Below are 15,336 nucleotides of genomic sequence, written 5' to 3'. Positions count from 1 at the left end.
TATTAAACGTCCAGTGCAGAGTTTCCATGCATGCAACCTTTCAGTGGCGTGCACCTTGGAAACCAACCTTGGGAGGAGAGTCGCTCCGTTGCTCAGATGGTCAAAGCCAAGTTCAGGGTTCTGCTTATGCTCTACAGCCGCTCAATGATATCCCAGCCCAACGCTGTCTGCGGTCTTCCACCACCCCAGGTAGGTGCTCCCAGGGCTTCAGGGGTCCAATCCTGCGGTGCTAGGCCCCAACGCAGGGAGTGCGTCTGCAGGCATGGGGGTGGGAACTCCCCTGGCTTTCCTGCTCTACACCTGCAGGGGAATTCCCGGGCCAGGTGTCTGCAGGCACAGCACAGAGAACCAGGCTTCCCTGCTCCATGCTTGAAGATGTGCACCCAGGGTCACATCCCAGCACAGCTCATCCCACTACAAAGACGTGTTTGCAGCCTGTTTGTTAGGTGCTATCCACACTAAGGTCAGTCAGGTAAATTTAAGCTCATGCTGAGCTCTGTGCTGCTGTGGCTAGATTGCCACTGATCTTTGAGCTAGCTAGTTTGAAGCTAGCTCAGGTTTCTCTACAGTGCTGCAGACCTACCCCAAGATGCCGATATATCCTTGAATTGACTAGCATGCTTCTGGAGTTCAAGGCTTTTTGCAGCAGGGAGAGCAATACCATCTTCCAGCAACTATGGCACATTACAGGATTGCCCAGTGCTTTAGCAGCTCTGTGAATAACTGAATGACCACGTTGTGGCCTTATGTAAAAAGCATTCAGAGATAGGTTAGTCCCCTCCAAGTTCGGGACATACTTTGGCCTGTTTAGTGAGAACATGGAGGGGTTTCTTACTAAAAGCCACAAGCCCAAGGGTGTTGCCTCTTAATTCAGTGGTAGGACAGATGCATCTAACACTGAGCCCTGGGCTCCCCTGGGGAGCAGAGTTTGATGAACTTTTGACAAGTGAACGGCCAGGTTCCCAAAGCCCCCGTTGTGGATCCCTGGTGGGGCGAGGGAAGCACCCAGTATTTTCAGGATCTGCAGCACTAGAACAGACTCATCACCAAGACTCTGGGGCTTCCATGATCTGCAGCTTCTGGGCAGCAAGAGTTTGAGGCTTGCTATCAGAGCTGGAAGTATGCAAGCCCTGGGAGCCTCACTTCAACAAGGACTCATCAACAAGCGCAGAAGCCCTGACAGCTCTGGTGAAAGCCAGACTTCCCTGAATCTCCAGGCAGAGCCACGAAATCTACGGAGAAGCTTGTGGGACCTCCGAGAGCATCCACGTGCTGAAGGCTTGAGGCTCGCTCCAGGGTTTCCAGTCTACCGGATCACTTTCTCCGCTTAATGGGGAGCGATCCCTGACAATGAACTATGTGGATCAAGATAGATCAGCGTATTTGAGAGCTACTGCGAGCTGAGTACAGAACTACTTCACTTACAGGTCACCATCTCCCCGTACCCAGTTCCTACCCAATTTACTGGTGAAGGTAGACTTGTAATGTTATGTGTGTCCCTGTATCAAATGTTTTGATGAAGTCCGGCAAGATGAGATCAGTGTTTGTCTAGACAGGGGAGGTGTAAATCAGAGACAGAGGTCAGATTAGTCTGGCATGACCTGTCTTTGGTAAACCTACAGTGCATTTTATCACATTTTCCATTTCCCTTCCTCTCCAATTACTCAGCGGCCACTAAAACATATTCTTATGCCCTATGGATAACACTGTCAAAAGCATTTGCAACAGTTTTAGGAGCTTAAGCCCCATTTTTAGAAGTGATGTAAGGCACTTAGGAAACCAATTACTTAAATTGTTGGGACTTTAAAAGAAGGACTTAGTGGCCTTTTGAAAAAAAGTTATGCTGAGAGAAGACATAGATAAGATTCCTTCTTGTGCTTTCTGCAAAATGCACTTTTTCCCCCCACTAAATTCTCTCAAGATCAGCATAATCAAATTCATGTGGGCTGGATACCAGTCAGCAGCAGGAAGGTAACATTCAAAATATTGGGCCAATTTAAATAAGCAACACTTTAGCCATGAGTACTTTGAAGCAATAATCCAAATTCAACTAACTACAGAAATTTTCCACGAGAAAAACATAGTTAAAAAAAAAAAAAAAAAACGCAGGCAGGAAAAGCTAAAAGTTTCCAGTAGCTGGTTTTAAACACTGACTGCTGCGGGGTAGGAAGAGGCTGGCCTGGCTTCTTCTTGCAAGAGGGGCAGCAGTCAGAAGAAGCATCGCGTCCAGTTAGACCAGCTCAGGCCCAGAAGCTGCACGGACAGTCTCCCCATCTCCAAGGGACACCCCCAGCAGAGAAGGACGCGCGAGAGCTGGAGAGACGCATGTGTCACTGGGATGAGACCCCAAGCCCATTTAGCATCCAATCTGCCAGCCTAACAAAGGGTGGTAAGTGGGCTGAGGGTCTCACCACGGTGTTGTCAGTAATGGGACGTGGATCCGCAGAGCATCCTGGCGTGAGGGAGAACGGCCCAAGAGGTGGGATCTTGCACGGACATTAACAGACCCCTACGCTGAACTGCCTCAAAAATGTCTGACCGAGGGAGACGGAGGGTTTGTTATTTTAATTATTCTGAGTTCACGAGTGAGGCACCTACAGTTCGGACCATGGCCCGAGCACACGGCAAGAAATGCATGCAGGAGCTGCAAGCCCCGTCAAAGTCATGCCAGCTAGATGAGGACCTGGAGCAGAGAGAAGAACAAGCACCCTCCAAATAACGATATCAGCTGTGACTGCCAAATCTTGAGACGGAAAGGGACAGAAGTTACCATGTGACCCAGCACCAGAGGGGGAGTCCCAGGGAGAGGCCTCATTCTGGCTGGGATGCAGGGGTTTGGCCAGGGTCCCTGCTTTCATGCAGCTCCACAGCCCGGGGGTAAATGCTGCCACAAACGCAGGGCCCCCCTTTCCCCTGCTCCCTGGCACAGCAGAAACAGGTATGGGAGGGTTGCACCCCCCACCTTGTTCCTGGACCTGCTACTGGGCAGCATTTAGCTTGCTTTGGCAAGACCCATGTTTCAGGACGCAGGCTGAACTTCATCTCATGAGCTCCCAGGACACAGATATTATTTATTTTTAAATGGAAAAAGCCAAATCCTTTTTCTAAAGAAATGCACAGTGCCTTTCCAGTGCCTGTTTGCATTATGATTCTGACTGGAAACAGACAGCATGGAAGCACTTATAGAATGACTCACTGATGGATTATAATGGGAATTGGCACTGCTCATAGCAATTTTGGATATACATGGAGAATAAATCCTAGTCTTCTAATACACTAAATGAGTTTGGCTTCCAATGATTCAATAAACTTTAAAGTAATCAACAAAAAGACCCATGCAAGCTACTGTGCTTAAATACAGCACGTCCCCAGACACTAAAAGCTATGTACACTTACTGATCTGTAATTGCAATTTTAGCTCCAGCTTATTGGTAAAAAAAACAGAACGTGGGCACTGCAGTTATCCTCAATGAAGTGCTAGGAAATTGAGAGCTTGGGTTTCTTTAAATTTAGCCCAAGTCAATAAAGTCTGGAAATGCAGGAACAAGCTGAACTCTGCTGCAAGGAAAATAGGACCAAATTCCCCCCAACACACACACACCTCTTTAAAAGAAACAGTTGAAGGAAACTCAGGTTTGCAGACACTATAATGCCTGGGCCCAATAACATGGTGTCGTGCCCAGCTTTGCTTAGTGCTCCCTCTGTTTCAGATCCAGACAGCAACACACTTTCCCTACGAGAAAGCAGCATGCCAGGGAGGACGAGGAATGGGGAATGGCCGTACACAAGGCGATTGGTGACAGATGGAAACTGTTGGGCGCCTCACTGTGCCCTGCTCAACATCAGGCTGCCTTCAGTCTGCTCCGGTCTTTCTTTAGACTGCTCTTCCCTATTGGTCTCGGCCAACGTGCTCTCCTAATCTCTGTCTACACCAGGGCCTGCCAGGCTCCTCACATGCAGCTCAAGCTAGAGTACCTCCATGTAGGCTCCTTCTTCCCCTTCAACCACGCCCAGACCTCATGGGTTGACAGAAAAAACAACACTCAAGTAAAACACTAACCCTCATTTGGGGATGCTCACCACAAAGTATATCCTCCCCCATACCTACCAGCTAGCTCCCTGGAGTACCCCATCACACTGTGGATCTTTGCAGAGCCCCTTCCCCTAGCAAGACCAGAGCCACAGCGACTCTCTAGCCCAAGAGCCCAGTATATATTACATACCTGCTAACTCCACCCACCACTTCTGGTCCCTGCTCCTCAGACCCAGGCATGGGGGGCACCTTCTCTTACCCGCAGTGCAAGCCTCCCTCTCCCCTTCCCATCTCCCAGCTCTGCCTCTGTATAAGCTACCCCTCTGCACTGTCTGGCAGCCAAGCCAGCTTCTCTGCAAGCTGCTCTCTTGCAGCCACTTAGCTCTGCTGCTTGTCCCTACTCTCATTAACAGGGGCTGTTCATTTGCCTAATTATCAGCAGCCTGTGATTCACAGCTTCTCTCTCTGCCTGCAGGATCCTCTGGCTTGCCCTCTGCCGTGCTGCACTGGCATCACTCCAGTAGCAGGCAGAGTTACCATACATCTGGGTTTTCCCAGACACGTCCCCTTTTTGGGTCCTCCAATCTGTTGAGGTACCTTATTAAATTATAAACAAGATGTCCAGGAATGTGCTCTGCTCTCTTCCCAGCACTTCCAGGCTTGCCCTAGCAAGGAGCTGCTTGGGGCTGCGGGGAGCAGGGGGAGGACAACTGGAGACAGGATGCCACATGCATGCGCACAGGCACACGTGGCCAGCATGAAGCAGGGCAGGGTGGTGGGAGCAGCCCCTGCAGCTGGATGCAGGTAAGTTTATGGGGAGCGGGGACCGGAGGGCCAGGGCTTGGAGACTGTTCGGAGGGGGAAGCAGGAACCTGCTGGTGCTAAGGGAAGCTGCCTGGGCACTGGGGCTGCAGCAGGGCTGGGGTGGAGAGGCAAAGAGGAGCCCACCCCTCCAGCAGGGGAAGGGGGTGGCAGGGGTCCTTTGGGGGCAATGGGGAAGCTGTGTGACCAGGCTGGCAACACAGGGGCCAGTGGCCTTGCTTGCAGGGGCAGGCTGGGGGGAGCAAGGGGCTGAGGTTCAGGAGTGAGGGGCACCAGCAGGGCTGGGGAGGGGCTGTAGCTTGGGAGTGAGGGGCACTGGCATAGGCAGGGCACTGGCATATCACTGCCCCCCCCACAAGCACAATAAATAAGAGGAGGCTGAGAGACAATCTTGTGGCCACCTACAAATTCATATGGGAGGACAGCAAGGAATAGGAGATGCTCCATTTACTAGGGCACCCCTTGGAGTAACTAGGAACAACGGCCACAAACTGACCGAGAGCAGATTTAAGTTAGACATCAGGAAGAATTTCTTTATGGGAAGGGTTGCCAGAATCTGGAACGGGCTTCCAAGGGAGGTGATGTTCTCCCCTACCCTGGGGGTCTTCAAGAGGAGGCTGGACAAGCACCTGGCTGGGGTTGTCTGACCCCAGCGCTCGTTCCTGCCCAGGAAGGGGGTCAGATTGAATTATCTGCTAAGGTCCCTTCTGACCCTAGCATCTATGAATAACATACTACAATTCCCGCCCCCCCACCAAACACTTGTCCCCTTTTTTAAAAAACTGGAAACGTGGTAACCCTAGTAACAGGGGAAAAGGCTGCTGTTACCTGGAGGTATTACCTGCAGCTCTGAGGCATCCTCACATCAGTGCAGTGAACTGGAGTGAAGCTCCCCCATGCCAGAGCAGAGAAGGCTGCACGCAACTGTATGTAGCCTTTAGAGAGCAGTAAAAGGGGTAAAGGAAACCTCTGTGGAGACAAGCCTACAACTCTGAGCACCCCACGTGCATTGCAACCAAGAGACTCACAACCTGCAAATTAATTGGAGAGGAAGTACAATGACTGGTTAAATTATTTATTTTCGACAGCCTAGCTATCATTGATGCAGCTACATCCAACCACTTATTTCCCATGTGAACCGTGCAAGAGCTGTCAGTAAGCTTTCGTTCTGTGGGAGCTTCGGTGCCCAAAACAAGTGTTGTAAATACGAGGAATTAGGGTGAGACGTTGCTGAAGTGGATCATTCTGTCTACTGTGAATATCCTGACCCTAACCTTTAAAGCATTTGGTGCTGGCTACTCTCAGATCAGGAGATCCAGCGTGGGATCTGGTGCACAAGCACCTCCTTTTGGAAGTTGCTTTGGCATGGTGTTTTTGCATCTGTTTTTTTTAATTGATTGCAATCTCTGGAAAGACACCAAGATGTAGGTTTACAACACAGTGCTTATCCCCACTCTCCTCTACAGATGCAAAATGTGGGTAACCTAACCATCAGCATCTCAAGAGCCTGCAGAGCCAACACCAAACAAGGCCTCTGGAAAATCTTCCACATCAAGTGGCAAGATCGCTGTACAAATGCAGGGCATCCTTGCTGAGTCACCAGCATGGTGTCAGTGATCCTCAAGCACCAGCTTCATCAGACTGGATATTGTGTGGACGCCCGACTCCCAAAACAAGTATTCTACTCCCAGCTTAGTTGCAGGCCAAAATCTCATGGGAGCCAGAAGAAATGCTGCACGGACGGGTTGGGCTGGCTGCTAACTGACTCCAACGGTGCTGCAACCTTAAGCAAGAAGCAGCCCACTTCGAAGTAAAGTGCCTTGCCCTCAAAGCAGAGAAGAGAGTGTAGAGGAAGGAAGCGGAGACAAATCCTGACATACCGCCTACGCTTCCCTCTGGACAGACCTGCAACTTGGGGACAGGTCCGTGGCTCAAGGATTGGACTGTTCGGTTATCTCAAGATCCGTCCGTGAACTGTGGTAGAAATCATCCTTGAATCGAGAGATTGCTGCCAACAGTCCTCAGAGACCGGATACTGACCTGGATGGATGATTGGTCTGATCCGGGATGGCGACCCCTACGTCCTTACAAAACGCAAGAGACTCCGGTTTTATCATGGAGCTCACTCAGGATAAAGAAGTTTGAGTGCTAAATTTTGTGGGCTCTTTTTATTAGATTTAATTCCAAATAATTAGATATATTTTTAAATTATAAGAATATGCATTCTATATCTTAAGTGACACAACTTCAGAGAAGAAATCCTGTATTATACATATCGAGACCTACCTAATTCACGGGGGCCGGCACCCCCATTTCATGGGCAGGACACACTCCTGGCCAGCCATGGCACGAGTGGAGCACGGCCAGTCCCCTAGGCCTCTGAATGGTCGAGGGGCCCCAGTAACTCTGCCCCCACCACCAACCGGCACTGGCCATCATGCACCACCCTCTCACCACCAATTGGAGAGAAGGGCAGGGCCACACAACAGGCAGTCCCCACAGCCAATCAGCAGCAAGGAGTGGCAGCCGTCTCGCCAGTAGCCCTTCAAGTGGGCCACCCCCTCTCTTCCCCTTCCCCGCTCCAGGACGCTGCCGCAGGACTCGGCGAGTTCCCCCCCACCACGGATTTCACAAGTTCCTCGGATTTTACAGGCGTTGCCTGGAATTTGTGGAATCTGCAAAATCTTCAAAAACCACAAATTCAGGAAGCCCCTATTCATACAGGAATTGGATCCCTGGTCTTCACGTAATACTCCGTTCGGACCACGGTACAGGATTCATCTGGGTTCCTACGGACATTTTAGGAAGTCCCGAGCTGTGCAGGAGCTCCGCGTGCAAACCTAACTCCCTGTGCTCCAGGAACAGCACCACAGCCACCGCCTTACTGTAGAAAAATGTGCCATTGAATTTTCCACCTTACTGCTTCATTCCAATACTTAGCCACATAATTAGCCTGATTTTCAGAAGCCGAGTACTTGCGGGTGCCAGAGTACATGGGGATGCCACAGAAAATTTACTGTTAGTTCAGAAAGAGTAGCCACTTGCTGTAATCAAATCTATAAAATCGCCACATTTCTAACGAATCCTTTTTATGACCAAAACAAATCAAATTAATACTCATGCAATATAAAACCATTTGACCTTTGGAGATTGTTAGCACACATTTCCTTTGATGCTGCAAGATGGCCAGTAGGCAACCAGACACCATCATTTCAAGGGGAAAAGGAAAAACTACATTTTACATAACTCAGCTTATTTTTCTGTTTAAAAAGATGGAAAACAATTTGCAACCTAACATCAAGCCCTCACATGAACTGTCACACAAAATAAAGCCACTATCTAGCAAAAGGAGGGGTTTCTAGAGTTGCTAGCAGGAGTGCCAGGAAGAACTCTTTCACTTCCATTTCTTATAATTTTGATTTACACAACCGGAGTTTACAACAAGCAGGGGCTGCTTGCCCTTAGGCCTTTAAGATTTGGGGACACAATGCTGTAGAAACGGGTGCTGCTATTTCCTGTACAGACAATATTCCTCCACATTCACTCGCACATTGAGAGATCTACAAGGAACTCTAAAAAATGAGCCTTTCACAACCACCATGAAACGTCTTTATTGCTCACTCTGTGCAGCCAGAAAAGTCATATCAAAGAACTGGAAGAACATTTATCCTTCAGCCATTTACACTTGTACTGCTCCTCTTTGATCCTTTGAAGTTTGGAACCCTGTGGCTGAGTCACCCTAGCATAAGACAAATATTTTAATTCCTCCAATGTCTGTTCTGTTGGTTTTACATTTTAATTGCCCCCTTCCATCTCTGCAGCCATTTTCAGAAGTGTTTTCCTGCTTGTATGCCTCGGAATTGGTTTCATTTCTAAAAGAGGTGCACTTGGTAATATTCTGGGCACCGCTGCTGGAACATTTCTGTATATTCCCCCAGAAGCCTCAGTAACTGGGAAAAGCTGACTAACTGCTCAGTGTTCAAAGTCTCCCAAAGATGTGAAAGGTAAAATGATTAAGCCACACACAGATAATTCTCCTGTCCAAAAAAAGGTAAATAGCAATTATCATTTCCTGATGTTAACAGCTTTGTAGCGATCCTATAATCAGCCTAATACATAAATGACCTATAAAAGGTATAACACTCATCATAGCATTTTAAAAGCTGAGAACAACAGATTTGTTCAAATTTTGCAGCTTCAATATGATTATGCTGCTGCCAAAAAAAACAGGTGAGACCATAGGAGGATGCGTCACTCAGCTGTCACCTCACAACATAAATACTGCAGACAACAGCCCCTCCCTTCTATGTTTTTAAACATGGTTTTTACTGCAACATTTTGCAAACCATTAATATACATGGCAAGTTCAACTTTTTCTCATCCAATCTTTTATAAAATGTAAAGGCAAGTGAAAAACAACAAGTTAAGGCACAAGCTGAATATCACTGAACGACTTTTTCTGCATCTGCGTTAAAAATATTGTTGAGAATAAATAAAACGCTCGGAATGACACACAAAAGTTGGCTACAATATAACAGGCATATGGCAACTTTGGGCTCCAGATGTTCTCTTTTTAAAAAGACCATTTAAAAGCCATAAAAGTCACTATTAACTGTCCGACTGAGCTATATACACAGATGAAGACCCAGAGCAAAGGCTGAAATGTGCTCCATACAGCCTCCAATTTTCCCAGGACTCACAGGTACTGCGTAAGTCTTGACATAAGGTCATTGGGACCTTACATACCTAATGCACTGGTAACGGGGATGGATTAGAGGCTGCATCAGACCTCACTCTTCAATCTCATAAAGCTTAAACCATAGAGAGAGCTCTCTAGGAAACAAGTCCATGTTTTGAGTTCTCAGCTTACAAAGATTGCTAGGTTTGAATCAAACCCAACTGTTACCCTCTGCACCCAGGCTGCCTTTTCTTAATTGCAGCACTAACAGGGGAAAAAAAACTGTCCAGATGCACCCGCCAGGGTTAACTCAAGAGGGAGATGAGAACTAAAAGAGCCCTAATTGAGAGAAAATCCTACTTACAACACTGGGAGGCAGCAGAGGGCAATGGTTTCTTCTGGACTTCTTCCGTAAAGGAATACTGTGGGAACACAAAAAAAAGCACACACTAATGAGACTTGAACACAACTTCATGAAACAGAATTTCCAAAATGTGGCAACAAGCCTACACTTTGGCAGTATTTACAGGTGTCATTTTTTTTCAAAGCAGAAGTTAATAGCTCCCAAAAAAGGACCCTCCCCCCCAAAAAAATCTCACTTTGTTGTATGCCAGTATAACTATTAATTGCTGCACACCTGGCCTGGATAAAGTCTGATCCACTTTCAAAGTTCAAAACACAAATATTTTCAAACCTTGGGGCCTAAAATTAGTTGCCCGAATCATAAGAGGTTTGATATTCAGAGGTCCTCAGAACCAGCAGCTCCCAATGGCTTCAGTGGAGTGTGGGTGCATGCAACACCCTCAAAATAAAGCCATTTAAAAAGGTCCTGAATATGGATTTGAGTATGAATTTCAGTGCCAAGCCCAGGGTTAAAGTGTTGGCCTGCACACTGCAGCAGTACTTCTCAGAGAAAGTGAGTTTTATTTTGACATCCTTCTCTCGACTGTACCAGACTGCCCCAGGGTCTGTTCAAGGCTTGAGATAGAAGAAAAAGAACTAATCCTACCAGACAAAATGATACCAAACCACAACCCTCAGCAGTACAGGAGATGCAAACTTTGAAACCTTGATGCTTCAGTTAATTCAGAGTGCAGTGGGGCACCGAACACACAGGACACTTTTGACTGAGTAGCAAAAGAACAGAGATTATCATCCCACTGGATGAGTGAGCAAGACATCTAGAAGACCCGGACAGTTTCTTCTGAATTCATGGCTGCTCTTGCACCAGGAAGCAATTGTGAGGACGAAGCACCAAAGGACACCCACACACTACATTAGCATCTGGCACCAGAAATCTAGGACTGAAGCCCACAGCTTTGGACCTACATCCAGAAGCAGGTGCTCATCCCAGCACTACCACGGACAAGTCAAGTGGCACGGTTTGACTTCCACCTGATTCACAGATACTAAAGAGAATCAAAAGCTTTTGCAGGAAATGTTGCCTGAAGTCAGAAGAGGCTGCAACTCGAGCCATTTTTCTCCAGGTAAATACTGCTCTGTGACTGGGTCAAACAGCTCCCGATACAAACATTTGCCTTGGCTTTGTCCATCTGCAAGGTGAATGACTGACAATTCACAGGATGAGTTAGAGCAGCAGGTCTCAAATATTTTAGACTCAAAGCACCCCTCAGAACAGTCTTGATTTTTGACCATAAAAAAATAGAGAGATTCTTCTGTTGCAAAAAAACCAGAAAGATCCCAACAGGTCAGAATGATTTAAACTATGAATCCCTATTTGAAATCTCTGGGTTTGCCCTTGTGCTAACACTGTGTAGCACCCTACAACATCCTTAAAAAGATTGCTGCAGCACCCTGATTGAGAATTACTCTGTTAGAGGTACATGTTGCTCCAACACTTAAAACCCTTCTCATGCCATAAGCAGTACTTAAAACCAATGCTATCCTGGTGGAGAAAGAGGCTTTGTTATGCTTGTGGTTAAGACTGTGTTCACACTCCCTTGGCTTAGGTTACAAAGTTTAAAGGGCAAGAAATGCAAGCCTTCACCTAAGAACATGACTATCACCTTCAGGGAGCCAGACAGACTGACTTCATTTCAAAACTCAGTGAAGGTACCATATTTTAACCCAAATGCAAGACTACATCAAATTTAAGACAAGCCCCGCCTCCCCCCACCAATAATTAGATTCTATATATAAACAATGTATAAGTTTCTTAATTTTCCATGCACATAATTTAGGTGTTGGAGGGTCCTCTTCCCCACTGCTAACACTGTCATGAGGATAGCAGTGGCAGGGGAGTCAGGCAGCCTGACCTTGACCCTGTGCCTCACCCTAACCCGGACCCTGTGCCTCATCCTAACCCGCACCCTGGTGGCCAGGCAGCCTGACCTTGACCCCCACATTGCCACTTGCCACGACTGCAACCAATACCACAGCAGCTGCCTGTCCCCACCTGCCCCCACCTTGTACTCAAATCCAAAACAAGGGGCTTTCCCCTCCCCACTACCAGACAAAACAGGAAAGCAGAAGAATTTGAGAATTTTATAAATGAAATTATAACGAGCCACTAAAACCATGATCCAATAAACTCCCTTAGCTCCAGAACAACCGGCCAAAGTCTCCTCACTCTGCATTTCACACAAGCTAAGAAACTGAAAATACTTCTTTCAGGATTTATATAAACAGAACCTAACAAAGCCCTGCTGGCAGGAGCTGCCTCGCTCTGACGACAAGCAAGCAGTGATGCGTCTTTAATTTAAAATTTAGGCACGCAAAAAAGAATCTCCGTTCAGAATTGTCACACTCCAATGCATCTAACAGATGAAAAGCTTCTTGCTTTTGTTAGCATTAACTACACAAAATTAAAGGGAACAGTTCAGAAGGATAGTGCAATGAATATTGAAGGAAATTTTTACCTAAAATTACTTGTTATAGACATTCAGAGTAGCACTATATTATGTTCTGGGAAATTTTAGGTTAGACTCCTACTTCAGCGATCAACATCTTTCAAGTACAATACTTACCTCATCGTGATCTCCCATGGAATTAATCTGTTCTAATTTTTTGGTCCAGTATCTCGCTTCCTCCTCAGGGATATCTATAAGAACAGCAAAGGCATGACTTACTGGCATTGATTTAGTTATAAGCAAGACTTGGAGATTAGTTACTATTAATTACAAACTTTAGCAGTGACAACAGACCAAAAGAACAATTTTAGAGCACACCACAAAGCCAGGCAGAATTTAAATTTGAAAGACTCAGCGAATGCTTGATACCAGAATCAAATGTAAAACTAAAGTTCTGAACAGCAGACCCAGCTTGCCTGAAAGGGGAACATTACTTCTAGTTCATAGCTATTTAACCAAACACACAGACCAGAGAAGAGAAGGAGAATTTGACCCAGTTTGTATTGAGCTCAAGTAGTCTAGAAAGGACATTAAAAATCGTGAACAAACTATACACTTGGTAACACAACCCGAGGAAATCAAGGGCCTCTCCTCTAGCAGTACAACTTACAGAAAATAGTGACTTGAACTCTCCATTTTCAAGAGAACATCTTCAGATGTTGATGACTAGAAAATAACATTTAGAGGTTTGCTTTTGGGAATTGGCTTGTAGGTAAAGTAGATATTTTATTAGAATAATGGTCCAGGGCAACAGCAGAGGTTAACTGGTTTCTAAAAGCCTGTTTGTAACAAAGTTTCCTTCAAGGATCAGAGTCTGAAGCCAGCAGACACACAGGCTGGGTAACTGAAGATGTGTACCACGCTGTTTCATAACATGAACAGCATACCCAAACAGTACAAGGGACTCTGCAGCACTGATACCAGGTCAGTGCCCAACTGCAGAGCCCTTGGGCTTTTTGGTTTTGGTGGACGGACCAAATTAAGAGACCAGAAATTCCCGAATTAAGATGTGCACGTGATGGGCTTGTTGGAAAAAAAGCACATGCTGACAGAACAGAACATGGACAGTATGACAACCACAGGGAGACCAATCAATGATGCCCAGAGATAAAGGGTCATCAGAAGGGACAAAGGATATAAAAGGAGGGATTTCAGAGCAGCAAAGGGTCCTCAATGGGGGAACCCAAAGCACTATAGACAAAGGGCACACCACCAGCCCATCTCACCCACCCCACTGGTGGGGGGAGGGGGCTTGGCCTTCAGCCTCCAGGGTGCTGATATCTGATATTCGAGAAAGAACCACAGGGTGAAGCCCACATATTGGCCAGATGTACCTTCCCACTGTGACAGCTCTAGGCCTGGTAGGTATAGTTGGGGAGGTTATTTTGTTAGTCTTGCCTGCATGGTTCTTATCTGCTATCACTGTGTATCAATAACATTTTCCTGTTATTGAATGGAGAGATTATGGTTGGTATGAGGGTTTGAGTCTACCTGGAACAAGGTATCTAGGTCATAAATCCAGTGTCAGCAGACATTTTCAAGTGGGACCAGATGAGAGTCAACTTAGAAAGGACTCAAGAAATTGCCTGAAGGAATTGCAGAGCCATCAGCTATTATTGTTGGGAACTTGTGAAGGTCAGCTGAGGTCTCAGAAGACCAGAAAAGGGCAACAACAATGGCTCTCTCTTAAAAACAAGAAAAAAAGGGAAACCAAGTAATTACAGACAAGCCATACCCAAAAAGATACTGGAGCATATCAGGACACCTAGAAGATAAGGTAATAAGGAACAGGTAACATTTTTTTTTATCAGATACAAGGTATGTTTAACAAACTTGATTTCCTGCTTCCACAGCAGTGACAGGCTTTGGAGATAGGGTGAGAGCAGTAGGTGACATACCTCAACTTTAGCAAGGCTTTTCATCCCGTCTCCCAGGACATTCTCATGCATTCTGCATTATGTGGGAGTACCAGGGCCTGCTTCCTCTTCCTTGGGAAACATGTCAATAAGTATTACTGTTCTCTAGTCATAATAAATACATATGAAAGGTAGCTGCTCCTTTGGATATTTGCTGCATTGCTGCCCTCTTGTCAAAATCTGTTTAGAAGACATGTTCCTGTCACAAGGCAAGACATCAGTGTGCCTTCCACAAGGCTAGAAATTCCATAAAGCCAGTCAAGGCTTCTTATCCTGAATAAGTTCAGTTTCCTAAATTACTTCCACAGGCATTTGGACTAGCATTTAAATAAAATCTGGCTGGAGGGAAGTGACTTCCAGGAGGGCATCACTTGCTTGAATGCTCAAGCATGTAAGAATTCGATTATATGATCTGTGACTCAGACCCGAGACAAGCGAGAATTCTCCAGTATAGGATCACAGAAACATAGGGCTGGGAGGGACCTCACAAGATCCAGTTCATGATCTAGTCCTGACTACGGGCAATGACCCGGTGAGGGGTCTGCGGCTACTCGACCCCTGGGCGACAGCGATCATCACCTGCTGGGATTCACCATCCAGCACAGGGTGGCAAAGGCCTGCAGCAAGGCAGCAGCCCGAGATTTCAGGAGGGTGGACTTCAATGAGGTAAGGAGAATAATTGGGGAGGCACTGAGGTCCCAGAGGGGAGAGGAGTCGGGTGTCCAAGAAGAGCGGCTGTTCCTTAAGGAGACAATCCTCCAAGCCCAAAGGGAGGTAATCACAACACAGATCAAAGGGGGCAAGAGGGCGCAAAAGCCCCCATGGCTCACCGAAAGCATATGGGAATGTCTCCTGGCTAAAAGGAAGGTGTACACCCAATGGAAGGGAGAGGCCATCACCAGGGAGGACTAGACCTCGGTTGCTCGGGGATGCAGGGGGGTGGTCAGGAAGGCCAAGGCAGAAATGGAACTAGGACTAGCTACCCGGATCAAGGACAACAAGAAATCCTTTTTTTAA

General features: G+C 46.8%; 1 protein-coding gene across 2 annotated transcripts in view; it reads right to left on the bottom strand.

Moving 5' to 3' along the window:
- UNC13B (unc-13 homolog B) overlaps window positions 1-15,336 on the bottom strand; it is a 315,070-nt gene that overhangs the window by 219,603 nt on the left and 80,131 nt on the right. The window contains exons 6-7 of one of the 2 annotated variants that reach the window (XM_019531900.1): window positions 12,521-12,594; window positions 9,898-9,955 (exon numbers count right to left, since the gene is read on the bottom strand). In XM_019531900.1, the coding sequence (XP_019387445.1) occupies window positions 9,898-9,955; window positions 12,521-12,594 (132 nt within the window). The remainder of the gene's footprint in view (window positions 1-9,897; window positions 9,956-12,520; window positions 12,595-15,336) is intronic. The other variant, XM_019531901.1, reaches the window with a different exon arrangement.

The sequence above is a fragment of the Crocodylus porosus genome, unplaced genomic scaffold (assembly GCF_001723895.1).
Source record: "Crocodylus porosus isolate Cpor-Errol unplaced genomic scaffold, CroPor_comp1, whole genome shotgun sequence".
NCBI classification, from domain to species: domain Eukaryota; kingdom Metazoa; phylum Chordata; order Crocodylia; family Crocodylidae; genus Crocodylus; species Crocodylus porosus.
Note: the sequence above shows the minus strand (reverse complement) of the source record. Positions and strands in the feature narration are given on the sequence as shown.